The sequence below is a fragment of the Pleurodeles waltl genome, chromosome 7 (genome assembly GCF_031143425.1).
Source record: "Pleurodeles waltl isolate 20211129_DDA chromosome 7, aPleWal1.hap1.20221129, whole genome shotgun sequence".
NCBI lineage: Eukaryota > Metazoa > Chordata > Amphibia > Caudata > Salamandridae > Pleurodeles > Pleurodeles waltl.
The window spans coordinates 412,656,830-412,682,769 of NC_090446.1; the positions used below are offsets into that span (position 1 = coordinate 412,656,830).

The 25,940-nt window shown below is 44.3% G+C and overlaps 1 protein-coding gene across 4 annotated transcripts in view; it reads right to left on the reverse strand.

Annotated features, from left to right (window-relative positions):
- RALGAPB (Ral GTPase activating protein non-catalytic subunit beta) overlaps positions 1-25,940 on the reverse strand; it is a 1,713,320-nt gene that overhangs the window by 1,021,554 nt on the left and 665,826 nt on the right. For all 4 annotated transcript variants that reach the window (XM_069243900.1, XM_069243898.1, XM_069243901.1 and 1 more), the window contains one exon: positions 16,895-16,959. In XM_069243900.1, coding sequence (XP_069100001.1) covers positions 16,895-16,959 — 65 coding nt within the window. The remainder of the gene's footprint in view (positions 1-16,894; positions 16,960-25,940) is intronic.

Consider the following 25,940-nt stretch of genomic DNA (forward strand, 5'->3'; position numbering starts at 1 on the left):
AGAAATGCTTTCAATGCCAGTCAGATCACCCAGAGCTCCAATAAGTTGATGGAGTCCAGATTCCGCCAGAGACCACCTGATCTCCGTCTCTCCCAGATAGCCACTCCATCCCAGAAGTGACGCATCTGTCACTATTGTGAGATCTGGCTGGGGAAGGGTGAGGAGTCTGCCTTTGACCCAATCTCAGTTCACTACCTGTGGTAGGCGTGGTAACCCACCCCTCCCAAAGCCTCGAAAGGGGTAATAGGCAGACTGCTGGCGAGCGGGTGCCAAGAGGTCCAAGGATCTGGCCGTGGCTCGAGAGTCCTTGAACCTCTCAAGCGCTGCGTCTGCCTTCTCACCAAAAAGGCGTGAGCCATCGAAGGGCATGTCCATCAGATTTGCCTGGACATCCCCTGAAAAGCCAGTGGTACGCAGCCAGGTGTAGAGACAAAGGGCCGCTGTAGAAGAAATCGCCCTGCCCAGGGAGTCGAGGGTGTCCATGCCACACCGAATGGTAAACTTGGCTGCATCTCTCCCATCCTTTGATAGCCCCATTGGATTCTCTGAGTCAAGACATTCCCCTGCTCACATGTTTTCTCCTGTTTTTGCCGGACAGGATTAAATAATTTTTTAATGGGGATTAAGTCAGGTTCACCTATGGATCCTTGTCCGCCCAGCATTTTGCAGATGATCTCGGAACCTGTTCTGAAATTAGCCACTATTTTTCAGGAAGTCCTATCTTCGGGGATCTTCCCTTCCACATGGAAGCAGGCTACTGCTATTCCTTTAAAAAAGAAGCCTGACCAAACTGCCTTTGACTTGAGCAACTTGCGACCTATCTCATTGTTACTTACATTGGCTAAGATTTTTGAAAAACACGTTAACTATGAACTTTCCATATTTTTTCATCAGGCTGGATGCTTTGATCAGTCACAACATGGGTTTATGAGGGCTCACAGTACGGAATCAGCGCTACTCACGCCATCTGACTCCATCCGGAGATTACTAGATGAGGGTCAAGGTGCTATTCTTGTACTATTGGATCTCTCCGTGGCATTTGACACCATCTCTCCTGCGATCTTGGTTTCACGCCTCCATCAAGCTGGAATAAGACACTCCGCCCTTAAAATCCTGGAGTCTTTCTTAAGTAATAGATCTATTACTGTAAGTTGGGCTGGCTTTAAAGCACCGGCTTTTCATCTGCCTTGTGGTGTGCCTCGGGGCTCGGCGCTTAGCCCAACGCTTTTTAATATCTACATGGCCCCCGTAGCGAGACTAATCCTATCATGTGGTTTCATCCCATCCTCCTATGCTGATGACACACAACTTATCATCCCGGTGTCTAGGAGCAACTGGGAGGAAGTGGCAGATCGGTTTAGTAACTGCATACAGGATATTAATAAGTGGATGAGACAGAACTGGCTGAAGCTAAATACAAACAAGACTGAGATTGTTTTGTATGGTTGTAGTAAGGAGCCGTGGAGCTCACGCTGGTGGCCTGGTGAATGTGGAACGCCACCTGTCCCCTGCGTGGCTACCAGAAATTTGGGAGTGATCGTTGATGACTCATTAAGTTTTAAGCCACAGGTTAGTGCTATTGTCAAATCTAGTTACTGGACACTTAAACTCCTGAGAAAAATTCTACCGTTTCTGAAGCAGGAGGAAAGAGTCACTGTTATCCTAGCACTGATTATGTCCAGATTGGATTATTGTAACTCCATGTTGTTGGATATTGATGTGGGGTCCTTGAGGAAACTGCAGTTTAATTTTTTTTTATTTTGAGTTCATTCGGTCTAGAAATTTAGACCATTAAAATTAAAAAATAACAGTCTTCCATGATAAGTTTAAACCATTAAAAATCATAATAACGATCATACATAATACTGATAAAACCTAATAGCCAGCAATCGGGTAAAATGTTATGGTAAAATCCTCAGATCTAAAGCTATGATCATACTTAAAATACAGTAAAAAAGACATACAATAAGATAAAAGAACTTTGATAAAAAAAACTTATGTCCATCATACAAATATATACAGCTATTACATTCCATGGAACTTTGCTCAGTGTCTTAGCCAATTTGTGAGCTAATAAAATTCATTATCATGTATAAAATGTTTTATCAAGTGGCGTGGCAAATTTCGGGTTGCAGATCATCTCTATAAACTTGTGGGATCTCTACTACTCATATAAGAGGTTGCGAGTTCCTAGTAAGATTCCTAAAGATACCACATAAAAGTTAAGAAAAATCACATCAATATCAGGTTGCATGACACATCTAAAGGATAGGAAACAGAGAAAAATATATTTTGTTAAAATCTCCTTCTATGGACAGGAAAGGTGCCTAACCGACTCAAGGACCCTTGGCTGAAATATACCTCCGGCGGATAAACCAGGCTTCAGATAGATATTTGGTGACTGAACTAGCTACCAGTGTGGATGTATCATATTTACATATTCTGGTGGCGTTAGCTCTATCCTGCAGTAATAAATTTTTACAGAGGGGAATGATCCACCTCCCTCTGGGGCTCTTGTATAAGGGGCAGAAAAACAGCATATGCTCAATTGTTTCCTTACAGTGGTGGGAAAATATACATCTATCAGTTGAAAGGTTGCTTGGTGACCAGCGAGCCGTGTAGCTGTTAATAGGCAAGGTACCATATCTTAGCTGGAGATATAAGGCAAGGGCATATGGAGGCATAGGGAGATTCATAAAGTTCTCGGACCAGGGTTCATGTTTGAGTTGAAGAAATTCTATTGTTAGCCTGCCCGCCCCATTATGATGCAGGTAATCTTCATTGATTTCCTCCCAATATCTTCTTTTGACAAGTTGCCTTGCGTTATTGAGGATCAATTCAGGGTGTTTCCAGTAATGGGGAAATCCTATTTTGTCCCAGGCAGATTTCATCTCTTTCAGCCAAAGGATTTTTTCCGGTCCCTGGGGAGATGCTATGAGTTCTCTTATCGCCACCCTGAATGGTTCAAGTTCGGCAGTTTTCCATAGACGGATCCAGTAAGAGAGTGGTCTCAGGCCCGCTATAGTTTTAATACTATTTAATTCTAAATCAAGCCTGAGAGGGGTCATTGGTATGCCCATCCCTAGCCTGGAAACCTGTCTGAGGAAATGGTTTTCTTTGGTTTGTAAAATGTCCAATTTTCTATGCGAACCCCAAGGTTCCGCTCCGTACAGGGCCGCCACACGGATTTGAACATTATAAATCTCCATGATTGTATTCAGGGGGGACTCAGAGCCTTTCTAGACCTGCATACTAGGGCCCCACCTCTTTGGCTTATAATAAGTGCCCTTTGTCAATAGCTGCCTCCCAATTACCTGTATTCGATAGTCTGATACCTAGGTAATCAAACGCTTCCACTTTCTCCAGCGGAATTGAGTTCATTACTATTCTTGCACAAGATCGTTTCCTTGAAGTACTGTATATCATGAGTTTTGTTTTCTTGACATTAACGTTCAGCCCATAGTCTCTACAAAATAAATAAAATTGGTTGACCAGATTTTGAGTTCCCATTGGTGATTTAGCTAGCAAGATTGTATCGTCCGCGTATAGCAGACACAGGATTTTCTTTCAAGCCAATTTGGGCGAGTCGTTTATGCAGTTCTCTAAATAATGAATACAGTTGTTTATGTAAAGCAAGAATAGAGTTGGGGCCAGGACACAACCCTGTCTGACTCCTCTTTTAATGGCTACAGGATCTGTCAGCTCACCCTCCCTACCGCAGCTAATTTGGGCATAGGTGTTATCATGCAGTCGAGTAATGAGTTTCAAGAGGCCAGATGGAACCCCCATACTGGAGAGTGTTGACCATAGCATATTCCTGGGGATCAAGTCAAATGCAGCTCTAAGGTCTATAAAGAACACATACAGATTTCCCCCCCCCCCCAGGTCCACGTTCTTCCATTTGATTGCCAGGAATCTTAGGGCTTGGTCTATGGTGCTTACAGCAGGTCTGAACCCCGCTTGTAAATTAGAAAAAGCTTCAGACTCCGAAATCCATTCATCGAGGTGAAGCAAAAGATGTTTTGCATAAATGTTTTGGGAGTTGTCAAGAAGACAAATCGGTCGGTAATTGGCAGGATTATTGGGGCTACCTTTTTTGAAGATAGGAACTATCTCAGCCCCTTTCCAGGAAGATGGGGCAGGGGCTCCAGCTGCAATTGCATTGCAGATTAGGTTAAGATAAGGTGCCCATATGTCAGGTCTTGTCTTATATAAATCGCCCGGAATCTTATCAGGGCCAGGGGCCTTTCCCCAATTCAATGAGTCTATTGCAGCTCATGTTTAGGCTAAAGTGAATATCATTGGGGTGGCCCCTTGGATTATGGGAAAGTCAAGGGTCCTGAGAGATACTTCAGATGGACCTTCATATAATTGACCAAAGTGCTCAACCCATACTGCAGAGAGAATTGAGGTGCCAGGTACAGAAGCAGAATCTCTACAGTCATCTGCTATTAATTTCCAAAACCTGGAAGTATTGTTAGATTTGGCAGTCTCCAAGATAGCAGCCCATCCGGCCTCTTCCCAACTTCTACGCGCCTTAGAACACTCCTTCGTATAATCCTTCCTAGCTTTTCTTATGGGCTCAATGTGGCCTCTTTTAGTGCTTTCAATAGGTTGAGCTGTGCTTCCCTGCATAAGTTGTTAAACCACCGTGCACAGCACTTTTTCTTGGGATTACTAATAATCTCTCTTGTGAAGAGATACTTTAAAGAATTAAACAGTTCAGTGTGGGCTGCTAAAAGCCCTTCGCCATCACCATCCTCATTGTATTGAAGCATACACTCCATTCGATTAGCTAACAAGTTATATATTGTTGTAAGGTGTTCAGGGGATGAGATAACAGACTCCCATTTTATATTGCGTCTATTATTTGTTAGGGCCAGCGGTTGTGCATAAGCCTTGGAGTGAGGTGCTTCAAGCGAAGGGTAAAGGCCTCTAGTCAATAGGATCAAAGGATTGTGATCACTCTCATCGTGCTCTTGTACCCTCATATCAGACATGTGGCCCCACAGTCGAATGTCAAGAAGTATGTAATCAATCTGACTCCTATGCCGTCCATGCCTAAAAGTGGGGTGCAGATCAATATCTGAACGGGAGTGACCATTGCAAGCTCGGAGACCGTGCGTTAATGTAATGTCAGCCACTAGGCGCGCTGTTTTGTTCAGTCTTGGTCTTTTGTTAGAAGCTAGCTGAGGGATACCCCAATAGGCATCCTCGTCTTTATATATCTCTTGAACCAGGGGATTGGGCTCAAATGTAACATTAAAGTCCCCTCCAATCAGGATGAAATGGGATGAGATATTGTTTTTAAGAACGCTATCCATTAAGGACAGGGCGTCAGAGTCATAGTGGCTGCCCACACTCCTATTATAGATATTTATTATTAATAAAGATTTCTCCTCAGAAATAGTTAATAGTAGGGCCTGTAAATCAGGACAGCCCATGTCTATTGCTTCAGCTTTGCACCTAAGAGAACTACTTAGCCATATGAGAAGCCCTCCCAAAGATCTCCCAGAGGGCGTCTTGCGTGCTGCAACCCAATAGCTTTTAAAGCCTAATCTGTATTTGGGTCCCAGTGCCAATGTTTCTTGGAATAGACAAATCTGGTGTTCGTCAATAAATTGGCCCCATCCAGGACTTTGCAATTTTCTTTCCAGCCCTGCTATGTTCCAGCTAAGAACCATATCAAAATCATTTTTTTAGTATACCCAGCTTCTCTCAAGGATTGTTTCCTACAGGGGGAGATGCAGCCAGAAACCATACTATTCCCCACAAACATACCATAACCGGTGTCTTTCTCACCCTGTGGTTTATTCGCCCCACTAAATACTACACCAGTTGTATTCATATCTGGTAGGTTGACCGAGCCGATGGGCCCAGAGTTGCAGGGAGCGGTTGTCAAGAGTGGAACCCCCTCCTCATTGGCTAAATATATAATACTCTTGGAAATTCCCAGATTATCAGGATCTATCAGAGTCGGTGGAGTTACAGGAGTAAAAATCACTAAGAGCAGGATAACTGATGAGCTCAGTTTCATGGCTACTCAAAACCACCCCCAAGGTCCATCACTTAGTCAATCTATCTCAGAGAGAGAGACGCCGAGGAGCGTCTAAGGCCAGGTTAGGGGTTAGACTGTATCTGGATATCAGGGGAGACTCTGTGCAACAATGACAATTTCCTGTTCGCGAATGGCGGGGAAGGAGGATAAAAAACTTGTAGTCTACACAGAGAAACTTTACCTACTGAGGGATAAGGTCTATTAGCATTTGAAAAGAGCAGCTGGACAAGACCAGGAGAGTTGAAGTTTATAACAATGCAGTCCCCTGTGCCAGTCTTTTCTAAAGAGCCCACCCACCCCACCTTTCTCACCATCAGTATCGAGGGTATCATAGAAAATACAAACCACGCATTAACGTGCAACCGATGTATGACCTTATTTTTAAGTTCAGTAAAAGATTCTGGGGTTTTGGCTTTAAGCTCAGGTACATTGGTAATAACAAGAACGTATGGGCATGACTCCGGTGGAAGATTCCTTCTGAAAGGGGGGCTGAGACCTTAGAAGGCTTGTTCTTTAAGATGTTAGCTGCTCTATCAGAACTATTCCATTCTTGATTTTTAGGGAGAAGAAGACTCTTACCCATATGAGCAGATGGTCTGCTGCCATTAGCGTGTTCTTGGTTAAGGTGAGAGTGGTGGGGGTAGGATTTAATTTCTACAGTTGGAGGAAGTAATGGCTGCTGGATCTTAATGAGGCCTTCCAGTTTATCCTCTATTGTTTGGAGATGGGCTACAATGGGAAGAAGCAGCTTGGAGAGCTCTTCTCTAATAAGATCCCTAGTATGATCGTTTGCCTGTCGTCCGCTGGTGTTTTCTAAGGAGGTTAGAATCATGTCCTTATTAAAGGACTGGGCCGGGTTAGGGGGGCTCAAAGTCCTAGTTTGTTTGTTTTTAATAACGAGTTCCCTTTGTTTCCTTTTTCCTTTGGTATTGGGGTCTAAGGTAATTGGGGATCCTCCTTTGGAAGGGCTCCGAATTAGCGGGGTTGGCACGGCAAGGGCGTTAGGTTCATTTAAAATTTCGCCCTCGTACTCCTGGGGGTTTCTAGAGGGAGAGGAGAGAGGGGTGGTCGGTACAGGGTGCGATTCTATTCGCAGGAGGGGCTGTAAGGCATGACCAACGTAGGCTGGACTAGTGGTTGGAGAAGAAGCTAGGCGGCGCTGTACCAGCTCTATTTTTTTTCAAGTGCCCCAACGGCCTTGAATAGTGGCTGCCCACACTCCTATTATAGATATTTATTATTAATAAAGATCTCTCCTCAGAAATCATTACTAGTAGGGCCTGTAAATGAGGACAGCCCATGCAGTTGATTCAGAACAATGCAGCTCATATGATTTTGGACCTTCCACGTTTAGCCTCGGCTTCTCTTAGCCTGAAATATCTTCATTGGCTTCCGGTTGGCAAGAGGATTATTTTTAGAGCTCTTTGCTTAATCTTTAAAGCGCTCTATGGGGGCGGTGCTGAACACCTGGCTGAGAGACTCAGGTGATATCGCCCAGGGCGGGTCCTAAGATCAAACAATTCCTACTTGATTCAGGTCTGTCGAACTCGCAGAGTCAGGTGGGGAGACAAAGCCTTTACAGTGGCGGCTGCCAGACATTGGAATGCTCTACCGTTGGGCATTAGGAAAGAACATAATTTCCTGACATTCAGGAAGCGAGTGAAAACATGGCTGTTTCCACAGTAATGTTGCTGTTGCTGGGCCTTGGCCGTTCCCTCTCTATTTATGTTCTCGAGCGCTTCAATGCTAAGGTCGGAACGCGCTATATAAATATCCATATGCATACATACATACATCCTTGACAGCTTGGGTGAGTGTTCAGTACCCCCTTCAGGACATGGGGCTGCACTTATGCCACCGTATATCATAAAGTATGGGAAAGATGACCCAAAAGGCATGAGGTGTTTACAAATCTCAATGCCAGGCAGAAGAAAACATCTTCTTCCCATGTTGGTCCAGACTCTTGGATTCCCTATCCGGGGGAGCGGAGAGAAGGCACCATGGGAAGTGGAGGCCTGGACCATCAAGCACTCTGGGGTGGGGTGTTGGGTGAGGAAACTAGGGTCTGTAGGAGCTGGTCGATGGGGCGGCCAATTAGCCTATTCACAGGAGCCCTTGTGCTGGGTTTGGACCACATCCCCAGCAGGCCATCAGTAAGAGCCTCAATGAAGGGTAACATCGGCTCCGATGTAGCAACCCCCGGCTGAAGCACCTCTGTCAGGAGGTTAGTCCTGACCGGCACCGTAGGCAAGTCTAGGTCCAAGACCTCAGCTGCTCTACGCACCACCATGGCATACAACGCTTCCTCCTCCGTAGCCACAGAAGGAGGTAAGAGCATACCAGCATCTGGAGAAGTTGAGACTACTGGATTTTGAGAAGCAAGATCGTCCACTGTGTGGGAGACTGAGTATGACCCACTGTGGGCGACACCGGTCGCTCTAAATCCAGGTTTTGCTCCGGCTAACTAGCAGTGCCTCATCTCTACCAGGGGATAGGGATGATTGGGCAGTCGAGCGCATGACATATTAGGCTTCTCAGGGAAGTCGTGGTCACTCAGGTAGCATCCGGTTCTCTCATTTACAATTCAGTCTCATATATAAATGACAAACAGAAGCAGTATGTTTTAATGATAGGTTTAATAAAAAAAATTCATCTTAGGTAGCAAAGCGTGAGCTGCAATAACCAGGACGACACAACATGACAGTATTAAAATGGTGACGAGAAGAGTGAAGCTTAAGAATAACGCTATCATATTGTCACTAAAATCGATGGATTATTTCCTATCTAAGTCATAATCTGCAAGAGGGGGAGCGCTATATGGTGCAGAGCTATGGGGTTTTTGCAATTTGGAGGATCTGGAAAGAGCGGAAAATTATTTTATAAAAATGCTACTAAAAGTACCTACTAGTTCCCCCACATTGCCGATCCGGATGGATCTAAATCTTCACTCCATTGCGCATATCGCCGCCCTAAGGCCATTATTATATTGGATTCTAATTTGGGCAGCGGATACTTATATCCCGTACCGAGCCTGGTTGAGCGAACTGATGAGTACACACACTACAAAAAAAGTTAGGTGGTGCAATTACGTTGAGAATACTCTTACCAAACCTGGGCTGAGAAATTACTGGACAGACCCTTTTATTCTCACAAAAAATGCTATTCAGGTTGTGAAGGACGTGTATTGGCTTAATGTAAAGGCAGATAAACTATCAGAAGTGCCCACCTCTGGTATGACAAACAACTTTTTACTGTCCAAATGTCACTATGAGTTTGAGCATTATATGGATGCAATTCTATCCCCATTTGCACAAGCACTTTATATTAGATTCAGATTATGGTCACTCCCCCTACGCTCCTTAACTTATAGATGGCTGAAGTCTGATAGTCACTCCAGTTTATGCCCAATAGGCTGTGGGAAGGCTGAATGTCCCGCCCATGTCCTTTTTCATTGTCCAGCGTACTCTAAGCAGAGGGCCCGCTGGATTGTACCTCTTTGTAAATCTATGGGTATTAGGAACAGGCTAATAGCTCTCAGGATTTGTATATCAGACCCTAATGAGTTAGTGGCATGCTATCTAGCAAAGTTTTTTTGGAAGCCATTTGGGGCCATATGTACGAACACATTTTCCCATAGACATAGAATGGGTAAAACCCTTTGCTACATCTGGCCCTTGGTATCTTAGACTTAAATTCTTAAACTGTCATTTATAATGTTGAGTACCTTTCGCAAGGGGTCTTGTACCTTGGTTAATTATATATTTACGCACATTTTATGGAAACTAGCTACATCGGTGCTATATTGTTTTAAAGCAGGTATTTTAAACTGCCATTTATGATGTTTATAATGTTGAGTACCTTTTGTAAGGGGTTTTGTTCCTTGGTTGATTACATATTTATGCATATTTTATGGAAATCGGCTACAACTGTGCTATATTGTTTAAGGCAGTTATTGCATATACTAGAGTCCTTTAAATCATATTGTATCTTAATTGTTTTAGTTAAAGGATTTTGAGCTGCTCTTTTCATATTTTACTTTGTTTTAACTGTTTTGTCTATGTGCTTTTATGGTATGTTTTTACCGAAATAAAGCAGAATTGAATTGAAGTCATAATCTGAGCACAGCATGTTAAGCTCTAATTCTGCCTTTCAGGTTCCCCCGGGGAGACATCAACCCTCATACCTGAGCAAAGGCCTGTAGTCTGCATTAGCATCTGTAGCAAAGCATTCAGCAATCAGCATACAGTTGTGGTAATGGGACTAGGAAGTGTTTTTATAATAACACAGCTGATGTTCTAAGAAAATGTCCCTACGTAAGGATGTGTATTTTCTATGAATGTTGGAGACTAAACTTCTACCACGTTCACCGGCAATGTACCAAACTGTAGCCTTGAAAGAAGCACAAGGTGATCAAGAATGTCTTGTTTGAGGGCACAGTGCTGCGCTAAGCAAAATAGTTTGATAGATGAAAAATAAAACAAGACTGTTACATGGTTATTGTAAAAATAACAAAGCAAAGCCTAATAAAATATATCTAGATTAAAGTGCACAACAGCATAGTGTGTTAAAATAACGTGCATGGAGCTATAATTAAAATATCTACACAACACCCCTAGATCCTCATACCAATCCTGCTCCTCCAATCCATATTCCAAAGGTTCCTCAGACCCCTCACACTTCTCACCTGTGCCTGGCTCATAAAAATAAGTCTCAGGCACAGATCTGGTCCTATTCGGTGCCATTGAAGTTGGAATCAGCATCATACATCGTCGTTCCGGCTCATCAGGAATGAGGATGGGGCTTTCACCAACGGTGGGCACCTGTGGTAGGGGAGCATCGGCATCTGCCCGACCCCAGAGGAGGCCGACTGTGAGGAACCGGCACTGGTCTGGATCTGATATCGAATCCTGGGGCCCCCAACAGCGTTGAGCCCAAAGCTACTGGCGTCAAACCCGATGGGGCCCCTGCTGACCCCGCGGGGTCCAAAGACTCACCCGCGAGGGCAGCCTGCTCAAAAACGAGGCACATGCCTTTGTAAAACTCTCATTTGAGCGGGGTCGCTCCAGCTCCCGGACAAGGGGGGAGATGCAAAGTCTGCCCTGGCAATGGCTCCGCTGAACTGTGCTCGGAACTTCGACGTTCCTGAGATGCCTCGTCGGCCAAGGTGTGTGGCGAAGTCAACGTCTGCTTGGACTTCTTTTTCTTGTGCCTCTTTCCCGAGTGCCCCGAGGACCTCAAGTGGGAAGAAGAGGACTTGGGGCTCCTGGAGTGGTCCCGTGACCACCTTCCTGAGCGGGACCGTGCCCTCTGAGGAGTTGTGCAGACTGAAGTAGACTGCCGGGCTACCATTAGCTTTAGAGACAGCTTTATCAAAGCCTTCAGGGCCATGACCCGGCAGTCGGAGCACGACTTCGAGTCGTGGTCCCTGTCGAGGCACCAGAGACATACCTGGTGGGGGTCCGTCACCGAAATGGCACGATGACAGATGCCACACGGCTTGAACCTTGTCTTCCTAGATGACAACTTCCTAACACACACGAAAACAATTCTACGAGAAAAGGTTGAAAAAAAGGCTTGCCAAAAAAGGCAAAGCGAAGCTCGGTCCCAGAACTGCACCTAAACAGCACAGAGGGAAAAAAACTGATGTACGCGAGCCGGGGTGGTGCCTTTATAGGTGACTGCGACATCACAGACAGCTCCAACGACGCTGAGGAAGCCACACGGAGCCAGACGAGGCATGCAGATCTGAACGACACCACCTGACGCCATGCACAGGGTATTGCTCAGCAAAAAGATTCCAGATTCGAAGCAGACGGCACGGAATTCAAAGGTAAGGATTCTGCAGCTAGAAGCCTCTATCAGATAACAGCAAATGATCCACTACTCTGTGTTGCCAAACTTCTCCTAATAAAATCCACTTGTGAGGTTGAGCTTATCATTTGTGATAATAAACGCCCTAAAATGGAACCTAAAGACATTAAGTTTCTGCTTGAAAACTGACACATTATGGTAATAATGGAGATAGTTTTGGTAATCAGACCTGGGCTGTGCAGCCACCACGGGAAACCTAGCAAACCCAGAAAGTTCTGAGGAAGTTGACACCTAGGGGAGCCCAGGGTTGTGTGAATTGCATGGATCCTACTACATTTTTGTACCCAGAATGCACTGTAAATATAAAACTTCGACAAAAATCCCAAATGTTCCTCACATTTTTGTGAGGTAATGTTTCAGAATCTGCACAAATCCACAAAATTCGTACCAAGCAGCATTTCCACACTTCTCCCGATAAAAACAGAATCCCACTTGTATGGCTCGGCCTATTGTTCTTGACCAGAACCAATGTAAAAAGTGACCAGATGACATCAAGTTATCATTGTGGCCTTTGTATGAACCATGGTTTAGTCTGTTCTTGTCTCAGGTAATAGGTTCAGCAACAAAAGAGGAGTACCATTTTTATCAAGAGAAATGTGGGAATGCTGAGTCTTAGAAATCTGCTAAAGCATGTGGTACAATGTGAGGAATATACATGATTTTAACTGAAGTTGGACATTTAGCGGTCGTTCGGGTTAGAAAACGTAAAGGGAATCGCGGAAGGCTCAGAAAAGGCCTGTCTCTAGGTTTCAGAAATGTCTAGGGTTCATAATGTTCCAGAGCCCCAATAATGTGGAAGTCAGAGTAAACTACAATTTACTCACTTTTCTGTCTGACCATATATCAAAACTATGCCCAAGATAAAACCTAATATTATGCAAATATTATCTCACTTTCCATGGGGATGAAAGTACCATAGAACTGCAGAGGTTGAACGATTGCAGGGACTTTAGAAGTGGGAGTCAAACCCATCCCTCTATTTTCTTTATTAGTTTTCCCTGATGTTTCCTCTCTGTTAACACAGACGTAAATCTAGATTGAGATCTAGATTGTAAAGGTATTCTTTGCGAACACAATGAAGACTTTGTCCTCCCCTTTCATAGAGGGTGTTACAGTTCATAAAAAGACAGCGGTCACATGATGCACACCCGCGGTGCTTTTCCATACACAAGAGACCAGAAATGTTGAGCTCATTCAGCAAAATCCGACGGTGTCCATATGAACAGGGCTTAAAGACTCAAGACTTGTGTGTTTGCACACCAAAATAAACAAGATATAACAAAAAAGTTCCATAAAGAGTAGAGAAGGAATCTAAACAACTGAGGATGCCACGTCTGTGAGGTGCCACAGATGGAAAAAAATAAATCACTTTTGGTGATAAAGCAAAGTTCAATTACAGCTCGATACACTGGCATCTGGTGCCGGTGAATGAGAATTACTAGAGAAATTCTGTCTGATTCAATGTGGAAAGAGATTCAGTAAGGAACCTGTGGGAGTTATTTAGCATAAGAATGATCGCTTAAATTGATTAAATGTTGGTCAGAGCGATTCCCATTGTTGATTTGCAACCTGCGTTACAATTTAAACTGAAGAAACATTATCAACAGACCTTAAGTGACAGGATTACTGATCCAATACACTGTTTCCTGTTTTTTCACCTAGTGGATAAGTTGACTCACAGGGAATACAGGCGCAGGGTGTAGGTAGGCCTACGTTTTTTCTCTTTTTAAAAATTCTGGGGCAAATTTTGCATGTGTGAACTTTACCATATTTTTTCCCCACAGAAAACTGTCTCTCAAACGAGACACATTCTCCTCGACCAGTCACTTACTAGCATGCAGGAGACCTTTGAATACAAGGTATTAACGTTTTCACTCAAGACATTGGCGAGCGAATGCCACAAGGTTTCCTATACTTTTCATGGAAAAGTTACACTGCTGAGACTAGGGACAAACGTTTGGCCCAACTAGATGCCTTTTACTTGGAGGAACTACATCTGCACACCTTTTTGGCCCATGCCCTACCTGTTCTAGATTTTTAGCTCCTATGTTTTTATTTTTTGCGTTTACCTTGACAAGCCCCACACCTCGATTTTCTATTTTAAAACCTCCAGTTGGATGTACTTTAATTTGTATTGTACTTTTTAAACATTGTTATAGTATGCAAAAACAAGTGGGAGAATGTAAATAAAAAAGCTGAACCATGAAATAACATAATTGTATAAATAATTTAATTATACTAATGAAAAATAAGGAGTATGCAACAATTACATATATCCTAAGGTATGACTCACGCAACAATGGATCCTCTAATACAACTGTGCAGATTCACAACGTAAGATAATGCATTGACGCTAACTGAAATTAAATACACATTTGAAACCCGGAATAGGGTAAAACAGAGGAATGTGCTGGCACCTATCTTATTCAATTTATGTTTTAACAATTACTTCAAATGAAATTGTATTGTCAAGTACCTCTTAAATGTAAGTGTAGATGTACCAGTGTTGGGTACCAGATGTATACCTATTCTTTTCTTTATCCCATACAGTAGTGATCTTGTAGGCATTTGTTGAAGCACTTTGTGAATAACAAAACATTTTGTTGGTGTGCTTATGGGTGGTGATACATCCCTTTTGGGTACAAATTATGCATGGTGACAGGGCGTTGTCTGTCTCCCTTGTACCTTGCTCGGGGCTTATTTGATGTACGGCATGTCACTCAGAAAACTAAAGTTTGTTGTGGTTCCAAAATCTGGTGCTGATTTTGGCTAAGCACTGCATTACTATGACTTGGAAGGCACCCTAATGCGGCACTGGCAAGGGCAAGCTGGTGGTCCACAGACAGCTACGTACAAAGGGAGATGGGATAGACCCTTGCGGTGCTGGGACACTCACCTGGAGAAGTTGGAGGCGAATATAGATGTCAGCCCTCCTTGAGAACATTGAGAACACTGTTACTGGCCCTGCGCACGCACAGTTGTAGGGGACCCCATCCATGTCACAATGCTACTTACCACTTAAGCAGACTATGGAATTGATGGATGCATACACTAACTAGACTTGTGGAGATATTTATGTGGTCACTAACTATGAGATACCCCACGGCAACTGATTGGAGATAAATGGGACATGCAGGAGATACAGGTTGTAGGGGTAGGTTGAGATTAGTCACATGTATACACACACACACACGGTTTCGGGAGAGGATTTGATTTTGTATTTTTCGGTTTTGCATTGCTCATATTGGGGTGTAAATATATTTTGGCAACTGTCTGTTTTCTGATATGGGTGATGTTCTATCTGTTTGTTGTTGGTAAGTGCTGCCCCTTATCCTGATTGGATACCTTGGCCCTCCCGAAACACAGGTTCTCTGTGGAGAGGTGAGCAAAGCCAAAACACTGTATTAGAAGGTAATATGAACAAATCAGATGATCAAATCCGATTGAAATATCTGACTTTCTTTCGCCGATAAGGAGTGTTAATGTATGCAACATGTGGTTTGTTACAAGTGAGAACAGAGTATAAATGCAATAGATATTCACAAAAAGCACTTGTGCTTCAAGAGATTAACTTCTTTAGGCGTTTCTTGGCTTTTGCTAAATTCAGTTGACTAATATCTGTAAGATCTTACCTAGGAACTGATGTGAAGTGATACATGTAAAGTCCTGGCTCCTATTAACTAACCACTTTAAGTGGACAATGTCACACTTCCAGCCAGAATAGCACCAGACTTTAAACAAAATGCACAAACAGAAAAACACAAGAAAAGTGTTTGCCATCAACAATTCAGTGGATGTATAACTGCATCACCACATCAGATCTATTCCAGCTTTCCTAGAAATAGAAAAGAGGCTCAGCATTCGTCTGTAAAAGGACATTTTTCTGCCATACCATGATTCCTGTTCTGGAACTCTGTTAAATTATACATTTAGGTAGATAATTTAGAGGACAGACTCAGAGCTTTGGAGAACTGTTTTGCTCTGTGTCTGAAAATCACTGCTGCTGCACCTTCAGTACAGATTGTGGTAAAGAGAACCAAGTTGTTAGAGGTCACAGCAGTGTGTCAAGAGAAGTGAAAAGAGCCACTAATCTTAGGCTGGTTGGATGGAAAGATCTGGATGATGATCGTAATTTCAAAACTGCAACTGTGGCATTCCTAGAGGAGGGAATTCTGCTGAGAAATGACTATCAATAGGTACACAAAACAAGGGCTGTACAATCATTCACGAAGGACCAGTACAACACTGAAGAGGGAATGAACACTGTGTTGGTCACATTATAGGTAGACTAACATCGGCAAGTGATTTTGCAAAGGACATTTGGCCCAACATGTCCTTTCTTTCCTTGTAATGTTATTCCTGAAAAATAGAATACTTTGTAGAGGAGAATAAAGTTTGTGAATCATGAGGTTCAGGCCAGTGTACTTCTCCCATGCTGGAATGAAGTAGGTGGTGGGTGACAGAGTCTCCAGCTGACGCTGCAAAATCTTTTCTTGACAGCCTTGGTTCTGAAGAGGTGGCATGAGATGAGCCGTTTATTGTACCTCACCTGCATGGGTTTGATCCAACTATTTTGAGGGTCCTGCCTCGATGGGGCTACTACGTTTGTCCCGCTTTGCGTTGTTTTGTTGTTATGTTACTTGGCCATAATCTCTGTTGGTAAAGAGGGTATAGTTATGCAAAAGAGCCATGCCCTTTCATCTCTTATGTGATGTTTCTTACAATTATTGAGTGAGTTAGGCTAGTTACTTTATAAGCTGTGGGTTGCGCTCTGATCACTTTGCATATTTTGGATCTCGAGTAAAGATTTTATGTCTTTTGCAAAGGTTAAGTGTACACAACTTACACTTCAAGTGACTCTTCGCTGTATAACCTTATAAAAGAAGGCTTTAAATCACACATGGAAATATATATTAACTTCAGTCTTTCCTTGTGTAGTTGGTGAATAAGATGAATTTGTCTTACCATTTCATTCTGATTGTCAGTGGCTTCTAAAAATGCAGAATCTTGCACAATATTCAGCATTGCTCCTAAGGAGTTAGAGAAATAAGTTATAGGAGCTAATGGATTTCAATCTTCCATTCATACATCTAATTGACCGTAACTGCTCAAATACACCACAAACATCTTGAAACTATAACATTGAAAGAGCTAAACAGGTTTTTAAAAACTTGTATTTTTCAAAACAAATAGTTGTGTGGGAATCAGTACAATATTTCAGAACCATCATGACTCATTAGTCTTGCTGCTTATTTTTTTTTTAAGCTAAAATGGTTTTGACTTCTTTCCGTCCTTTTTAGCAGTCCTGAGTAGACACATAAGACAACCTTACATAGCGTATGAGTGTTGGAAATCTACTCCAGGCATCAAAGATCAACAATGTAAATAATAATCTAGTTTCAAAAGTAAGATACACATGTCTGGTATCAGGTGACAGAGTAATTTATACATACAACTGCATGGTGACCACTTTTTCAAAGTAACAGACTGTTAAAAAAAAAAAATATATATATGGTAATGCAGTACGAGTAGACTTAATTAAAGCTACGAACAGTAATAAAATCCTCAGCAGTGTTTTTAAGTCAATCTATGGCGAATAAGCTGTGCATTTCCACTAGCCTCCTTAGATCCTTAACGGTCTCACTGAAAAATAACTGTTGAAGTCCAGTTTGAGTTTTTTTCTGAAATTTTGTTCCAAAAGGTCCTCGTAGGAAGCTGGCTCTGTATATACTATAACAAAACGAGGTATACTGTGCACAGAGGCCAGTGGACCCCCTGAGGCTTAACAGAGGCCAAAGTAGATAATACTAATGCTCTCTTTTGTGGTAGTGGGCGAGCAGTTTGGCTTATCAGAGGGTACTGCTAAGAATTTGTTGTACACACAGTGTCAAGAAATGAGGGACACACTCAATGGCTAACTCCAGGTCAATGTTTATGTATCAAAAAATATACTTAGATTTAGTGTCCCAGTCTTCAATGGGTTAGAGTGTCCATAGAGCAAGGTTCCAATAGACACCAAAGGTGCTCACCAGCAACACAAGGCCGGCCGGATACAGGGGTCAAAGTTGGTGTGGAGCACCCAATGGCAAGCAATGGAGACTGGGGGCACTCAGATGAGAACGGTTTGCAGGTAAGTAGCCCTGTGGTCTGGTCACAGGCCTGAGGAGGTTTGGATGAGCACCGGGGGAGCCCACAGATAGGCATACACCCTCAGCAGCCTGGAAGCGGCCAGGTGCGAACACAGCGTCTGGTGCCCAATGCAATTCTGTGAGGATCTCGGGTTGCGCAAACAGGGTGCAGGCTTGAACCAGAAAGGTTGGTGAGGTGAACCAGCAGCTGTACAGGTGAGATGAGATGCCACTGGACACCAGTGGACTTTCGGCTGGGTTCCATAAGGCCAGGGGGCTGTGGGTGCAGGGGTACCTTTAGGTGTCCGAAAACTTCACCGGAGCAGGTCAGGGTGGGTCCTCTGGATTTAGGCTCCAGGACTCGTCCTGTTGGCCAGGAGGGGTCAACCCAGGGTGGATTCGAGGTTGGACATGCATGGGGACTGCCTCTGGACTGGTGGGCCACCTGGACACGGGACGTGGGCGCTGAGTGCAGAGTGGGCAGGACTCGCAGACCCGGAGGGCTCTGAAATCTTTGTTGGAAGTTTATTTGTGGACAAGGCCACTGTCCTCAGGAGGTTTTGTTCCTTAATGTAGGCAAGCAGTCCTCTGGGGGTTTGTAGAGATCGCTGGGCTTGCAGGACGAGGTGTCATTTTGTAGCACAAGTCTTGCAGCTGCAGTCAGGCCGGTAGAGCTGGGGCCAAGTCAGTTGTCATCTCGAGTCTTTACTGTTGGAGCAGCTCTTCAGTCCTCCTTTAGGTCGCCAGGAATCTGAAGAGCAAGGTTCAGGGGTGCCCTAAATTCTAGATTTAGGAGCGTTACAGAGGTCAGAAGGCAGTAGCCATTGACTACTGACCCTGAAGGTGGCTACACCTTCCTGTGCCCACTCCCTGGCGTGCATTGGGTACTACTACAATGCATGATGCCATCATTCCCAATATTATGATCAACTTCACTGTGTAAGTGTGGTAGTATTTTAGTTGAGATATGAGATTGTGAAAAGCTTGAATTCTCACTGGGTTTGGGTATGCTAATGCTGACTTAGTGTTCAGAATTGCACCTAGATACAGTTGTATTTGTGCTGGGTGTAGATGAGATTTTTGATATTTCATTGTGAATCTTAGGTTCTGTAGGGTGTCCACTGTAGACTGTGTGTGCTCTTGACAGGTTTGAATTGTACTGGCTTTTATGAACCTGTCGTCCAGATATGGAAAGATATGCATGTGTTGTCTTCTGAGGAATGCTGCAACAACTGCTAGGCATTTGGTGAATAGCCTTGGTGCTGTTGTACTCTGAAGGGTAGTACTTTGAATTGGTAATGCTTCCCTGCTATGACCTTAGAAATTTGCGTAGTGCTGGATGTATGGGAATGTGGAAATAAGCATCTTTTAGATCTAATGATGTAATGTAATGTTGTTTCTGTAGCAGAGGAATGATGTCCTGTACAGTAACCATGTGAAAGTGCTCTGACAGAACCATCTTTTTTTGCTTTGAGGAAGTATAGTGAATACACTCCTGACCCTCGTTGTGATATAGGCACCATCTCTATGGCACCTTTAAGTAGTAGTGGCTGTACCTCCTGTTTTAATGAATTGAGATGTTCCACAGTAAGTTTGTGCGAGCGAGGGGAAATGTTTGGTGGAGAAGAGATAAGTTCTAGGCAATAACCATGTTCGATATTTGATAGAACCCATTGATCTGCAGTAATGTTATGCCATTGTGAGTAAAAAATGTCCAGTCTTCCTCCCACAGGAGATGTATGCTGTGTGGGGATCCGTAAGTCACTATTTGGTTGAAGTGGAAGAATCTCTTGGGGCGGTTGATTTACCTTTCCCTCTATAATTATTCCCTCTGTAAGAACCTCTGAAGAAGCCTCTCTAGTAAAAATGTGGCCCTTGTTTCAGTTTGGATGTGGATGGCTGTGAGGATGATGGTTTAAAACCAGCCTTAAAATGTGGCCTATGAAAAGTTACCCGAGTGGGTGTAGTGTAAAGGGCACCCATAGCTTTAGCTGTATCAGTCTTTTTTCAGCTTTTCTATTGTGGTATCAACCTCTGGCCCAAAGAGGTGATGTTTATCAAAGGGTGTATTCAACACTGCCGGTTGAATTTCTGTCTTAAACTCTAAAGCCCTTAACCATTCGTGCCTTCTAATTATGACACTAGTGTTGATACCCCTTGCTGCTCTGTCTGCTGCATCTATAGCAGATCTAATTTGATTATTGGAAATGGCCTGCCTTTCGGTTACTATCTGTTGTGCCCTTTTCTGGTGTTCTGGTGGAAGGTACTATAACAAACAAATCTTCCATTTGGTCCCAATGAGCTCTATCATATACTGCCAACAGTGCTTGAGAGTTTGCAATCCTCCAATGGTTCACAGCTTGAGTTGCTACTCTCTTTCGGGCTGCATCAAATTTACAACTTTCCTTGTCTCGAGGAGGAACATCCCCTGTAGATTGGCTATTTGCTCTCATTCTTACTACAATGACGACTATATAGTGGCATTCGAGCGCCCTAATAAGAACCGGATCAGAGGGTGCAAGTTAATACTTCATCTACCCTTGGTTTAATAATTCTAGATTTTACTGGTTCTTTGAAAATGTCTTCTGCATGCTTAAGGATGCCTGGGAGCATAGGGAGACAGTGATACTCCTTATGAGTAGATGTTATGGTATCAAATAAAAAGTCATCCTCAATGGGATCTGTATGTAATTGTACCTTATGACACGCAGCTGCCCTAGCTATGACCTGATTGTAAGCAGTGCTATCTTCAGGGGGAGATGGTCTTGCGAGGTATAAATCTGGATCATTAGGAGGGATGGGATCTGAATCATAAATCCCATGGATCTATATCCTGTTGTGTCATATAAGTCATCCCCATGTGTTGAGATAGGGGATTGTGGAGAAAATTGTATAGGTGAGGGTGATGGTGGTGGACTATCTGCTGGTGGAGAAGCAGGAAGTAAAGAAGAATGTGGTGGTGAAAGCTGTTGTGGTGCCTTTGGTTTCTCCTTTTGTTTAGATATTTTAGCAGGTGGAGGTCCAGTTTTTAAAGTTTCTAAGAAAGTCAATTTTCTTATGATTGTTGGAGGAGAGACTATGTTTCTTCTGTGTCCTTAAGTATACAGATTTTTCTCTGTTCACCGTCCATTACTTCCAATATGGGATGACTCCTCAGTAACTGGAGCATATTTTCCGCCCAGAGGTTTCAGCCCACGAACGTCTGGATACCGAATGTTTGAGTCGTCCAAATATGTTGGCTCCAAAGGTGGTGTTAGTTTTTCTGGCTCCGAGGTTCTCTTTAGGCCTTCCATAAACGCTTTTATGACTGGTATCCTAAATAGTGAAGTTGAGTGCGTAATTTGCAGGTAAGCTGAAATTGCGGTAAGATGTATCTTAATGGAAGAAAAAGCTAGCTTTGACTTTTGCAACTGTAGTAAGTATCTTACGATGTCTTTGGCAGATGCGTGTAAGGGTTGAATTTGATTATTATGGCAGTAATAAACAAATCTTCTACCACTAGACATTGCTATGCAAATAAGTGGAAGTTTCCTAGCTTGTTTTATGACCTTCATACATTCCTGTGGAAGGTCTAAGTGTCCGAACTCTAGGACTTCAGGAGCCAAATTGCTAGATTCAGCGATGCTGGATTTGGATGTCTGATCTGTTGTTTGTGTTGCGGTAACAGATCTGGTCTGTTTGGTAGTTTGACATGAGGCACTACTGAGAGGTCTAGTAGTGTTGTGTACCAAGGTTGTCTTGCCCATGTTGGCGCTATTAGTATGAGTCTGAGTTTGTTTTGACTCAACTTGTTTACCAGATATGGAAGGAGTGGGAGAGGGGGAAAAGCGTAAGCAAATATCCCTGACCAACTCATCCATAACGCATTGCCCTGAGACTGATCTTGTGGGTACCTGGATGCGAAGTTTCGGCATTTTGCGTTTTCCTTTGTTGCAAATGGATCTATTTGTGGTGTTCCCCAATTCTGGAAGTAAGTGTTCAGTATTTGGGGGTGAATCTCCCATTCGTGGATCTGTTGGTGATCCCAAGAGAGATTGTCTGCTAACTGATTCTGAATTCCTGGAATAAATTGTGCTATTAGGCGAATGTGGTTGTGAATCGCCCAATGCCATATTCTCTGTGCCAGGAGACACAACTGTGTTGAGTGTGTCCCTCCCTGTTTGTTTAGGTAATACATTGTTGTCATGTTGTCTGTTTTGACAAGAATGTGTTTGTGACTTATTATGGGTTGAAATGCTTTCAGCGCTATGTGAGAAAGTAGCCTCTTTCTAGCCTTGTTACCCCCACTTTTGGCCTGTTTGTGAGTGTATGTCAGGGTGTTTTCACTGTCTCACTGGGATCCTGCTAGCCAGGGCCCAGTGCTCATAGTGAAAACCCTATGTTTTCAGTATGATTGTTATGTGTCACTGGGACCCTGCTAGTCAGGACCCCAGTGCTCATAAGTTTGTGACCTATAGATATGTGTTCCCTGTGTGATGCCTAACTGTCTCACTGAGGCTCTGCTAACCAGAACCTCAGTGGTTATGCTGTCTCTTTACAAATTGTCACTAACAGGCTAGTGACCAATTTTACCAATTTACATTGGCATACTGGAACACCCTTATAATTCCCTAGTATATGGTACTAAGGTACCCAGGGTATTGGGGTTCCAGGAGATCCCTATGGGCTGCAGCATTTCTTTTGCCACCCATAGGGAGCTCTGACAATTCTTACACAGGCCTGCCACTGCAGCCTGAGTGAAATAACGTCCACGTTATTTCACAGCCATTTTACACTGCACTTAAGTAACTTATAAGTCACCTATATGTCTAACCTTTACCTGGTAAAAGTTGGGTGCTAAGTTACTTAGTGTGAGGGCACCCTGGCACTAGCCAAGGTGCCCCCACATTGTTCAGGGCCAATTCCCCGGACTTTGTGAGTGCGGGGACACGATTACACGCGTGCACTACATATAGGTCACTACCTATGTGTAGCTTCACAATGGTAACTCCAAATATGGCCATGTAACATGTCTAAGATCATGGAATTGCCCCCTCTATGCCATCCTGGCATTGTTGGTGCAATCCCATGATCCCACGGGTCTCTAGCACAGACCCTGGCACTGCCAAACTGTCTTTCCCGGGGTTTCACTGCAGCTGCTGCTGCTGCCAACCCCTGAGACAGGTTTCTGCCCTCCTGGGGTCCAGCCAGGCCTGGCCCAGGAAGGCAGAACAAAGTACTTCCTCAGAGAGAGGGTGTTACACCCTCTCCCTGTGGAAAATGGTGTTAGGGCTGGGGAGGAGTAGCCTCCCCCAGCCTCTGGAAATGCTTTCATGGGCACACATGGTGCCCATTTCTGCATAAGCCAGTCTACACCGGTTCAGGGACCCAACAGCCCTGCTCTGGCGCGAAACTGGACAAAGGGAAGGGGAGTGACCACTCCCCTGACCTGCACCTCCCCTGGGAGGTGCCTAGAGCTCCTCCAGTGTGCTCCAGACCTCTGCCATCTTGGAAACAGAGGTGCTGCTGGCACACTGGACTGCTCTGAGTGGCCAGGGCCAGCAGGTGACGTCAGAGACTCCTTCTGATAGGCTCCTTCAGGTGTTGCTAGCCTATCTTCTCTCCTAAGTAGCCAAACCCTCTTTTCTGGCTATTTATCGTCTCTGCTTTGGGGATTTCCTTAGATAACGAATGCAAGAGCTCATCAGAGTTCCTCTGCATCTCTCTCTTCACCTTCTGCCAAGGAATTGACTGCTGACCGCGCTGGAAGCCTGCAAAACTGCAACAAAGTAGCGAAGACGACTACTGTAACTCTGTAACGCTGATCCTGCCGCCTTCTCGACTGCTTTCCTGGTGGTGCATGCTGTGGGGGTAGTCTGCCTCCTCTCTGCACTAGAAGCTCCGAAGAAATCTCCCGTGGGTCGACGGAATCGTCCCCCTGCTACCGCAGGCACCAAAGAACTGAATCACCGGTACCCTGGGTCTCCTCTCAGCACGACGAGCGAGGTCCCTTGAATCCAGCAACTCTGTCCAAGTGACTCCCACAGTCCAGTGACTCTTCAGTCCAAGTTTGGTGGAGGTAAGTCCTTGCCTCCCCACGCCAGACTGCATTGCTGGGAACCGCGACTTTTGCAGCTACTCCGGCCTCTGTGCACTTCCGGCGGAAATCCTTTGTGCACAGCCAAGCCTGGGTCCACGGCACTCTAACCTGCATTGCACGACCTTCTAAGTTGTCCTCCGGCGACGTGGGACTCCTTTGTGCGACTTCGGGTGAGCACCGTTTCACTCCTCTTCGTAGTGCCTGTTCCGGCACTTCTGCGGGTGCTGCCTGCTTCTGAGAGGGCTCCTTGTCTTGCTCGACGCCCCCTCTGTCCCCAGACGCAATTGGCGACATCCTGGTCCCTCCTGGGCCACAGCAGCATCCAAAAACGCTAACCGCACGACTTGCAGCTAGCAAGGCTTGTTGGCGGTCTTTTTTCAGGAAAACACTTCTGCACGACTCTCCACTGCGTGAGGGATCCGTCCTCCAAAGGGGAAGTTCCTAGCCCTTGTCGTTCCTGCAGAAACCTCAGCTTCTACTGTCCAGTAGCAGCTTCTTTACACCCACAGCTGGTATTTCCTGGGCATCTGCCCATCTCCGACTTGCTTGTGACTTTTGGACTTGGTCCCCTTGTTCCACAGGTACCCTCGACTGGAAATCCCTCGTTGTTGCATTGCTGGTTTGTGTCTTTCCTGCAGAATTCCCCTATCACGACTTCTATGTCCTTTGGGGAACTTTAGTGCACTTTGCACTCACTTTTCAGGGTCTTGGGGTGGACTATTTTTCTAACCCTCACTGTTTTCTTACAGTCCCAGCGACCCTCTACAAGGTCACATAGGTTTGGGGTCCATTCGTGGTTCGCATTCCACTTTTGGAGTATATGGTTTGTGTTGCCCCTATCCCTATGTGTCCCCATTGCATCCTATTGTAACTATACATTGTTTGCACTGTTTTCTAATACTATACTGCATATTTTTGGTATTGTGTACATATATCTTGTGTATATTTGCTATCCTCATACTGAGGGTACTCACTGAGATACTTTTGGCATATTGTCATAAAAATAAAGTACCTTTATTTTTAGTATATCTGTGTATTGTGTTTTCTTATGATATTGTGCATATGACACTAGTGGTACTGTATGAGCTTCACACGTCTCCTAGTTCAGCCTAAGCTGCTCTGCTAAGCTACCATTATCTATCAGCCTAAGCTGCTAGACACCCTATACACTAATAAGGGATAACTGGGCCTGGTGCAAGGTGTAAGTACCCCTAGGTACTCACTACAAGCCAGTCCAGCCTCCTACACGCTAGAAATACTGCCAATAGTTCTAAGTGATTTATGTGAAACGGTTTTTGCTGAGTGTCCCATTGTCCTTGGATGCTGTGTTGATTGAGGTGTGCTCCCCACCCTATCATGGAGGCATCTGTCGTTATTACATATTGTGGCACTGGGTCTTGGAAAGGCCGCCCTTGGTTTAAATTTATATTGTTCCACCATTGAAGCGAGGTGTATGTTTGGCGGTCTACCAACACCAGATCTAGAAGTTGACCCTGTGCCTGTGACCATTGTGATGCTAAGCACTGTTGTAAGGGCTGCATGTGCAACCTTGCGTTTGGGGCAATGGCTATGCATGAGGACATCATGCCTAGGAGTTTCATCACCATTTTGACTTGTATTTTTTGTTTCGGATACATGGCCTGTATTACATTGTGAAATGCCTGAACCCTTTTTGGGCTTGGAGTGGCAATTCCCTTTGCTGTGTAGATTGTCGCCCCTAAGTATTGCTGTGTTTGACACGGCAGAAGGTGTGACTTTGTGTAGTTGATTGAGAAACCTAGTTTGTGGAGGGTTTCTATGACAT